Here is a 10,392-nt window from a genome sequence, read left to right as displayed (position 1 = left end):
TAAATGCTAACAGTAGGCCTATCCATTGTCAGTGCACTGAACCTACGTACCATGTTGTTTTGTTTGGTATATTTAGATAATAGAAATAGAAGCATGTTGTTTTGCCTTGAAAAGTACCCGGATAACCCTCTAAATGTTGACTATCAAGCGATTTTCATTAGCTAATCAAGTAAAATGTCAATTGTTGTCAAATATAATACACTTCAATGACCTAAAACCATAACCTAACCTAAGACCTGGAATAGAGTAGCTATGTAAGCTCGTGAAACACTGTTCAAATATCTGAACGTCAACATCAAAGTCAAAGTCAACTTTACTGTCAATTTCAAAATATGTCAGACATACAGTGGAATCGAAATTGTGTTTGTCTCCGTCCCGCGGTGCAATACGACCAAAATAAGGTAAAATAGATAAAATAAAATAAGGTAAAATAAGATAAATAATATTTACAGTAATACATTCTAAATAGTGCAAAAGGTACAAAACAAAGTGGTAAATAGAATAAAATTTTAAGAAAAAGTAAACTTGAAATGTGCAGTATGTGCAATGTGCAGTGAACTGAGTGTACTTTTGAATAGATTCAGAGTTGAACACGAAGGTAAAGAAAAAATGGCTTCCAGGTTAAGGTGAGTTGAGTTGCTTTGGAAATTTAGATTAATCCCCAATTATTCACTTGTCCTGACTAAGTTTGATTTCTATGACAGTCTGTTTACTTCATCTAATCTGCTATCCACCTCCTCTTCCTGAGGAGCAGGGAGGAGGTGAATCCCATATTATTCCCCTCAGGAAGCAGGAGCCAGCCAGCCTCTCCTGTTTCAGTCTGCTGTCAGTGTACAAAACTTTCATCATCTTCCACACACACCACGGTACCCAGTTGGCTCAAACGTTTCATCATTACGCACACGAACCAGCTACTGACGCACTCCGATCTGAAGATATTTTACGTCATCATCATGATCAGAGGGGTTTTTTGTTTTTCATTCCAGCCTTATATGGGTCATTCCCTCATTCCTCTGTTTTTGCTCAAAAAAAGAGGGGTTGGTATTTTTGTTTGTGCATTAAGTTTCAGCCACCACTCCCACCTTAAACGTTTTGGAGACACTTCCACATCCGGATTCATATCTGTCGCGTCGTCGTGCTCTTTCTGAATGGGAAAGACAAATATAGTCTGTAGCTGAGCAGAGCTATCCCAGGAGCTGCTGGCAAACATGAATAAAGCAGTAGGCGAGCGTGTTACGCAATAAAGCACACTGCACTATGTCTGCCCTTCCCTGTGTGTTGTGTAGCTACAGCCTGCATACTACTTGTTTATCATGAATACTTTGGTACTTTCACTACAACCAAAAAGGAAAGCAAGGCTAGAATATCCAATTGATACCCTGACTGTATTCCTGTAAGGCGACGCAGAGGGAATATTAAATAGTGACAGAGCTGCAGTCTCGACTATGAGGTGTTTACTAGTTGTAGGGACGGACTGCCTCTACAGACAAGCTCTGACATGGCAAAATGTTATATAAAACGTCGATGAAAGACACAAAAAAATGTTTATTAATTAATAAAATGAGGGGGACCACACACATTTAGGTCACTATTTATTGTAATGTATTTTATAATCCACCTCAAATTCTTAAATGACGCAAATTCTGTTTTTTTTGGGTTAGATTATAACATCTCGTTTGGTATATTTAGATAAAAGGGAAAAAAAAAGGTATCACTAGTCATTGTGGGATCACAGGACCATGCTGCTCTAAATAAAGTCCTGAACGACTACGCTCAAAAGAGACGGGAGAGGGCAGAGTTATAGTAGGAGGGATTTATTTCCTTCTCTCTCTCTCTCTCTCTCTCTCTCTCTCTCTCTCTTTGAACAGGGCCATCTCACTCTAGCATTCATGCCGTTTCCACCAATAAGCCCAATGAGCTGGGTGCGCACCGCCCACTGTCGGTGTGTGTATTTTTTTTTTCCTTCTCCTTTCCCCCCCTCGTTTCTTTTTTTTTTTAAACGAGCTCTGGATGTGTAGATCGTCACATGTTTGGTTCCCCCCCCTCTCCTCCTCCTCCTCCTCGGTTACGGAGACTTTAGCCGACATGTGTTATTTATTGGCCAGCTTTGGAAGAAGACGAACGCGTACGCTCAACCGGCTCTCTGGAAAATAGAGGATTAAAAGAAAAAAGAAAAGCGCGTCGTTTTTCTTCAGCAACTCGAAGGGAAAGGGGGAAAGCATTGTGTCTGAGAGCGACGAAGGACGAGGATGGCGAGTCCGCCAAACACGGGAGAGCAGCCGTTATTACCCAGCAATACAAACAATATCAAGAAATGCGGGTATCTGAAGAAGCAGAAACACGGACACAAGCGCTTTTTCGTTTTAAAGGAGCAGTGCGAAGGTTTCCCTGCGCGTCTGGAGTACTACGAGAGCGAGAAGAAATGGAAAAACAAATCAGCCGCGAAGAGAGTTATTCCTCTGGACTGCTGCCTCAATATCAACAAGAGAGCGGACGCAAAACACAAATTCCTAATCGCTCTTTACACCAAGGATGAGTATTTCGCCGTGGCTGCAGACAACGAGCAGGAGCAGGAGAGTTGGTACCGGGAGCTGACGGATCTAATGGGAGAGGGGAAAGTGTGCGACGGCTCGGCGTCCAACTCTGCCTCCTCGCTTGTTGGCTTCGACGAAGCGAGCTACGGGGTAATAACGCCGGTTTCCGCCGCCTATAAAGAGGTATGGCAAGTCATTCTGAAATCTAAAGGCCTGGGGCAAAGCAGGAATTTGACCGGGGTGTACAGACTCTGTCTTTCCAGTCGGACTATCAGCTTTGTGAAGCTCAACACGGAGATCGCCTCCGTCATTTTACAGCTGATGAATATCCGGAGGTGCGGCCACTCTGACAGCTTTTTCTTCATCGAGGTTGGTCGGTCTGCAGCCACGGGACCGGGGGAGTTATGGATGCAGGCGGACGACTCCGTGGTGGCGCAGAATATACACGAAACTATATTGGAGGCGATGAAAGCCATGAAGGAGCTGTCGGAGTTCCGTCCGCGCAGCAAAAGCCAGTCATCCGGTACGAACCCCATCTCTGTGCCGACGCGGAGGCACCTCAACCACCTCCCCCCAAGTCAGACGGGGCTTCCCCGGCGGTCTCGCACTGACAGCATGGCTGCGACCTCTCCTGTGAGCAAATTCTCCTCCTGTCGGATACGCACAGCCAGCGAGGGCGATGGCACCATGACGCGCCCCATATCGGTGACTGACAGCCCCCTAAGCCCGGGGGTGCACAGGACCCTCCTGAGCCGGTCTCACACCATTACAGCTCGCCCTTGTCGGACATTTGAATCTTCTTCCCTCCAGCACAGTAAGTCCATGTCCATGTCCCTGTCTCATTCCCCTCCCATGGCCGCCCCTAGCCTGGGGAATCTGTCTTCGTGCCCGGACGGCGGCGCCCCTCGCCCCTCCAGCTGCAGCGCCTCCTTCTCGGCCTCCCCCAGCGACGCCGGTTTCATATCGTGCGAGGAGTACGGCTCCAGTCCCGCGGACGCACGGGACCTGAGACTACCGCTCACCATGCGGAGCAACACTCCAGAGTCTCTCAAAGCGGACACCCCGCCCTCCCGGGACGGCAGCGAGCTCGATGGCTACATGGTGATGGAGCGGCAGAAGCAGAACGGTTACCGTCGGTTACCGGAGCTGGAAAAGGCATACCGGAAGCGCACATACTCCCTTACTACTCCCCGGCAGCAGCGAGGTCCCCCTCAGGTATCCTCGGCCTCCCTGGACGAGTACACCCTTATGAGGGCGACCTACAACAGTGGAAGCCATTCTTCTCGCAGGTGTCTCACCGCCTCCCCTAAAGGGATCTACCCCGACGACTACAGGGACGTGCCAATCAGCGCTAACAATGCTAAAGGAGACGGCGGCTACATGCCCATGATGCCAGGCGTGGCTCCTCAGACGCCAGGATCCAAGGATGACCCGTACATGCCCATGAGCCCCATGTGTGTCTCCGCACCGAAGCAGATCATCAACCCCAGGTCGCACTCCTCCTCGGCCGGGCTGGCCCCGCGCACCGACTCCCCCGTTAGTGTCTCCTTGGAGGATAGCGGTTATATGCGGATGTGGTGTGGAGCCAAGATGTCGGTGGAGAGCGCCGATGGAAAGCTCACCAACGGAGAGTACCTGAACATGTCTCCCGTCGACTCCCTTGTGTCCCTCACGCCCCCGGACTTCATCCTCAGCCCCCCAGGAGGAGACCCCCACCTCCAGCAGCCTCACCGACAGCCTTATTCTCACAGCTCTCTGCCGCGCTTGCTCAAAGGCCAGTTGCAGCGCAGCGGGTCCACGGACACAGACCAGTATGTGGTGATGAGTTTACAGAGGCAGCGGATAGAAGAAGAGTCCAACTACTGCCCCGTTTCCCCAGGAGACCCTGAGGCCGACAAGTCTCCGGTGACACCGAACACCCCCTCCTCTGCGCCGTTCCCCCACAGGGCGACTCGGGTGGACGGAGGTCTGGTACATCGGTGCAGGGTGGGTCGCCCCACTCGCCTGGCGCTGGAATCTTTACGGACTCTGCCGTGCATGAGCGAGCACCCCCTTCCCTCAGAGCCACGCAGCCCTGGAGAGTACATCAACATAGACTTTGGTAGTGCCGCCCACCACCAGCTGTCATCTGCGGTGTCAGAGAGCTTGGTGTGTGCAGAGGGGGCGTCCTCACCTCTCTCAGACTATGCTAATGTGGACGTCAGCTCCTCGAGTCAAACCGGGGGTTCCCCCTCCACGGGGAGCCTTAAGTGCACGCCTGAGGTCTTGACTTGCCCCGGTCTTGTGAGCGCCCAGCAGAACGTAGAAGAAAAAGAGGAAAAGAGCATAGAGGTAGAGCGGGGGATGGGAGAGGAGTATCCACTCCAGCAGCAGGTGAGCCTGGTGTGTCAGCCGGCTGCAGTCAAGGATGACTACACCGAGATGACTTTCAGCCCTCCTGCACCCCTACCTGCTCTCTGCACCACCGACGCCGCCCCCCTCCCCACCAGCCCCACCATGGGTGTCAAGAGACTCAGCCTGGAGAGTAGCATCATCGTCAACGGGGTTCCACCTGTGCCGCCGTTGGACTCTTTCCTACTCGCGGGGCCTTCATTATCAGTCACCCTCGTGGACCCGCACAGAGGGGCCAAAGTGATCCGGGCCGACCCCCAGGGGCGGCGGCGGCACAGCTCCGAGACCTTCTCCTCCACCACCACCGTCACCCCCGTGTGCCCGTCCTTCGCCCACGACACCAAGCGGCACAGCTCGGCCTCCGTGGAGAACGTGTCCCGCACCGTCTGCAGCACCGAGGGGCCGGACGAGGACTACGGCAGCAACAGCCCCATGTGCAGGGAGATGTCGGCCGGTTATCAAAACGGACTTAACTACATTGCCTTAAACTTGATGGAGGGAAACCTCGGAGGGTGCAGGATAGGGGACTCCGACGGACTCCTGAGGTTCAAGACCGCCTGTGGCTGCAAGGGGGGCATGAATGGTTTTAACACGAGCCCCTATGCCAGCCTCGGGTTCAAGGAGACTGCTGCTGCTGTCAAAGGTGAGTGTTTTCAAACACACACACACACACACACACACACACACACACACACACACACACACACTCATTCATTCTGGTTTTCATTCATGAAGGGAGTGGTGCTCGAGTAGGATAGAGATCCGCCTTAGGGTGCTGCTGTATACTCTGCAGAGATAGGCTGCTGGTTGCTAAGCAGCAGGTCTGAGCTGGTTTTTACTTCCAAAGTGGAAAATAATGTTTGTCCTTAGGAAAAGATAAAAGGAACAATCAAGCTTAATTTGTTTGTCAGTTAGCTTAGCTTAGCTTTTTTATAACTCTGACTGGACTTTGTATCCTATGACAGCTGGTTAAAAGTGTGTTGTTGTTGTTGTTTTTTTTTCTTCTTGGACGTCTGTATTATCACATTGTAGTTTTATTTGTGCCTGGATTTTCCATTATACTGTTTCTTAGGAGGTCACATTTTCTTGCCTTTCAAATTAAGGCTAATAGTACTGACCAAATGTGTAACTTAACATGTAATTTAAAAAAACCCTGCAGTGTTGGAGGTTGTTTTTTCATTTCAATACAGAAAACATTGTTATTTGACCAGTGGCTACATACTGACATGTGTGTGTGTGTCGGGCCGTGCAGTTTGTCAGTGTGTAAACGCAGTGCTGCTGGAGCAGAGGGAAGTTGTTATGAAAGTTGCTGTTGGGTGTAGGCTGCGATGTTTAGATAGGATTAGTCACCTACTCGTCACGCCCATGACACATGGACAAATCTCAAGGCTTCGAGATGCTGAGAAGGGCTTTTGGTTTGCTCTTTGACCTAGCATTCATATAGCAGCAGCACCAGAAAAACGAGCGTGTCTCTTTCTAAATAAAAACAAAAACAACTGAAAGCTTTAACACTTATTAAACCAAAAAAATAAAAAATCTATGTACAGTAATTCTCATTCTCAAAAAATAAAACAGCAGCTGTATTTCACCCATATTTACTTGACATATAAAAATATTTAATCTTTTTTTCTTTTTTTTTCTTTATTTTGAAAGTTTTATTTTGAAACTCTGTCTGGATTTGTTCCTTTTTTTTAATTCTGTCCGGCTTGATGCTGCGGCTGTGTGTTTGTGTGAATGGTCTCCTCTGGTCTTCCCCTCAGTGACGCAGTTTTATACACGTCAGTATTTTAAAAAAAACATGGAGTTTGATTTAGTGACGCATGCAGCACTACACAAGATGTATTATTTTGTAACACAGTGTTATGTAGCTTTTTTTACAAGGCTGGTATGTGTGTCAAAAATCCATGAAATGCTTTTGACTGAGCCTCTTTGTCAGGATGATTATCAGAATATTACCTTTCACCTCATTTTTGTTCTCTGTTGCTCCAGAGGGCTTTTCATGCATTACTTAATGGTCGAGCATTTTTACTGGGTTTAGAAGTTGTTTGTAAAAGAAAATACTGACAGGATTATTCTGAGTTAGGAGTTGTAATGAGGCTGACGGGGGAAATACAAGAGTTAATCGTTGTTTGTGATTTCACAAATGTCTCTCTCTCGACTCAGCCGGGTCTCACACTGCCAGCGCAGCCAGCGTGGGGCTCGGTGCGAGTCATCAAGTTCCCCAGAAAAACAAGTGAGTCAGTTGTTTATCAATTGTCAGGTACCGGGTTTCAGGACTGGAATGTGGGGTAGTGTGCAAAGGTTGCTGGGAGAGGTGAATACTCACTTGTTTTTCTAACCTGGTGGGATGGACTTTGGGGAGGGGAGGGGGTGGGGAGGATTCTGGATTGAAGGATTCTTTTTTCATTAACTGAGAGCAACTTCACAAACAAAGAAACGGTTTTAGAAAAGAGTGAGTGCTCGCTTATCTTTTGTTGTGTTCCACTCTTCGACGAGCAAGCAGCACCCATATGTAGACCCTCGCACCTATTGTGAGGCCGACAATTATTATCCCATCGCTTGGCTGTGTCTTGAGCCTTTTGTGTTTTTTCCAGAAGAAAGGGGTCCAAATATTGAATTTTTGTACCTCTGTTGAGCAGGGTGAGGAAGAGGAAGACAGGTGGGGGAAGAAAGAAAGGGGGATGGATGACTTGGCTTTGTTTTTTAACGTATTGAGCTGTTTGCTGAAGGGAGGGAGGGAGGGAGGGAGGGAGAGTGAGGGGGAGTAAAAGGAAGAAAAGAAACACAGAAAGCAATGAGATCAGATCCTCTGTTACTGCCTCCTGGTTATGTAAGCCCCTCCTGACCAACAAACAAACTAACATCCTTACACATAATAGTGAATGAGTCAGCCCTGATGAGGGATGCAAACCAGCAGCTTTTGTGACTGGGCGAGACATGGATATTGTCATTAAAAAAAAAAGAAGAAAAATCCACGTCTGTTGCGTGTGTGAGAAAAAAAGGAGAGCCTAGTAGAGTGTTTACTACGAGATGACGGGCTCGACCACATTCTCTCGAAGCCAACCGTTTGCATTCCCCGCTGAGAAACAATTTGAAGTGGTGGATTAGGAAATCACCTGTCCTCATTTGGCCTCTGAAGCTAATGCAGTGTTTGAGGAGGACAGAGAGAGAGAGAGAGAGAGAGAGAGAGAGAGAGGGAGGTAAGACTTTGCTCCTCTGCTCCACTAACATGCAAATGTGTAAGCACCCCCCCCCCCCCCCCCCCCCCCCCCCCCCCCGTCTGTGTGTGTGTAGAGGTTTTCACATGTCTCTGGGAGGAAAGAGTCCGTTAGGTGATGTAGCTTTCACTGTTGTTGTTTGGGGTTTTGGCCTCTGACGTGACATGCAGGGGAGAGGGGAGGTGATGGGGCAGCAGGGGAGGTGGGGGGGGGGGCTGTTTAGCTTTCAGTATATGCCTTCTGGCCATGCCGGCAGTTTCATGACCTTTGAACCAGTGAGTGAGTCAGGGTGTAGATATTGCTGTAGACGGCTTTCCAGAAAATCTGCACAAGCCATGCTACCAAACAGACTCATTTCACAACTTTTTAGTCCCAGTCCCGTCTTAAATATAAAAAATGTTTAACAACACACCTCTCCGACACACTTCTTTTTTTTTTTATCATCCCACTAATGTCGTCTTAGCCTCGTTTCTTCTTCTCTGATGAAATTGATCATCATCAAACTCTCTGTGCCATTCTTTCATTTGTTGGCCCCAAACTGCTCTCTCCAAACACACACACATTTCTACTTTATCCTCTCCCCTGTGCGTACATATACACAGACATCAGCAGATGGTAGAGGTAGAGGTGGGGGGTGGGGTTCAGGATTTTTTTTTTTTTTTTTGCACCTGCCCCGCCAAGCAGTGCTCACTGGTTATCTGGCCCGTCAGAGGAGAGTGACAATACCCTAATGACTGGCCACCATCTGCCACACAACAACAACAGGGGAGAAGATGGGGGTGTGGCCAGGCTGCTTCAAGAAGCTACACAACCTAACCCCCCCCCCCCCCCCACCATCCCTTCTCTTTATCCTCCTGTGTCTCCTCGTCTTTTCTTTGGTTTCTGTTTTTCAGAAGTCATTCCAATGTTCCCCATCTGCACACACACACACACACACACACACACACACACACACACACACACACACACACACACACACACACACACACACACACACACACACACACACACCTTTCCACAATGGTGCGTTTCAGTAATTTCTTCCCCTGTAGTTTTTTCTCTTTGAGTGGCTTTTCACACTAGAGGCCAATAGAGGTTTGTCTAATGATGCAATCTGATTAGCAACCTGAAAAAGACTCCTGAAACTTTCTTTATTTCACACTGCAAATACCAGACATCTCTAAAGGGATCTATTAGAAATGTTTAAATGTGCAAAGAATAAAGGACATCATGATTGACCGAAAGTAAGTCATCAGCATCTTTTCCAATTCTTCTTAAAGTCTTTCTATGTGATTTTTCACACTTAAATATAGAAATCAAGTATATCCTCTGAAAATAACTCTGTGAGTCATGACTGTCTACAATGGGTGTAACACCCGAGTCCCACTGTCTGTGATGTTTTCAGAGTTTTCAGAGTCCTATCTTCACTTTGTTTACATCGCCAGGACGGCCGGCTGACTCCTCCCCTTGTGTATAAAAGTTGTTTAATTGAGGGACTAGAGAAAAGAAGAATAACATACTGTACTCACTGCTTAACTGTGTTTCTAGATCACGCTCATTTCAGGTAAATTTACATGCAGTGTGAAGATACCAGCATAATAAAGATGGCTAGCGTTAGCATGCTAACACAACAATGCAGCGCCAGTTGTTTTGGTTTCATGCTGGTGCTCAAGGGCGACATCTGCTGGATCAAAAAATCACATATAAAGCCTTTAAGTAAAAGCCCTAGTGAAGTAAAGTCTGATTTATACTTCTGCGTCAAATCTATGCTTTAGGTACTCGTAGCTCTGCAGCCTCTGAAGCAGCCTTCACAAGTATAGTCTGACATGCACCTCCTCAAAAATGTAACTACGCATCAAAACAACGCAACTGTAAGCCCTCTGATTGGACTGCTGGGTAGCATCGTATTTTTTCCCTGCATGTACATCATTTGCGATATCACAGCATTTTTAGAAAGTCCACTGCTGCTGAATATTTATCAGCTCCAATTCCAAAATCATTTCATCTTCTTCAGTTGCCATGGCTACCTGTACACAAAGAAGCAGAGAATGTGGCAGAACGGAAAACTGGGGATACAACAATCATAGAAACCAGCAGGCTTAAGCTGGAAAATACTAATCAGATACTGATGGGAGTTGTAGTCCTTAAATGAGTTTTGTCATTTTGTGCTCTTGAACTGTTTGGAAAGTCTGACATCTGAGAAAGAAGATGGCTACTAAACAATTACTCATTAAATGTAAGAGGAACGT

At 47.6% G+C, this 10,392-nt stretch overlaps 1 protein-coding gene across 1 annotated transcript in view; it reads left to right on the top strand.

The window, feature by feature from the left end:
* The first annotated feature begins 2,000 nt into the window (after window positions 1-2,000).
* irs2b (insulin receptor substrate 2b) overlaps window positions 2,001-10,392 on the top strand; it is a 16,260-nt gene continuing 7,868 nt past the window's right edge. The window contains exon 1 of the mRNA XM_065962140.1: window positions 2,001-5,568. Coding sequence (XP_065818212.1) covers window positions 2,250-5,568 — 3,319 coding nt within the window. The 5' untranslated portion in view covers window positions 2,001-2,249. The remainder of the gene's footprint in view (window positions 5,569-10,392) is intronic.

This window comes from Labrus bergylta, chromosome 13, assembly GCF_963930695.1.
Source record: "Labrus bergylta chromosome 13, fLabBer1.1, whole genome shotgun sequence".
NCBI lineage: Eukaryota > Metazoa > Chordata > Actinopteri > Labriformes > Labridae > Labrus > Labrus bergylta.
The sequence above is the reverse complement of the archived record's forward strand: the minus strand, read 5'-3'. Positions and strand labels throughout refer to the sequence as shown.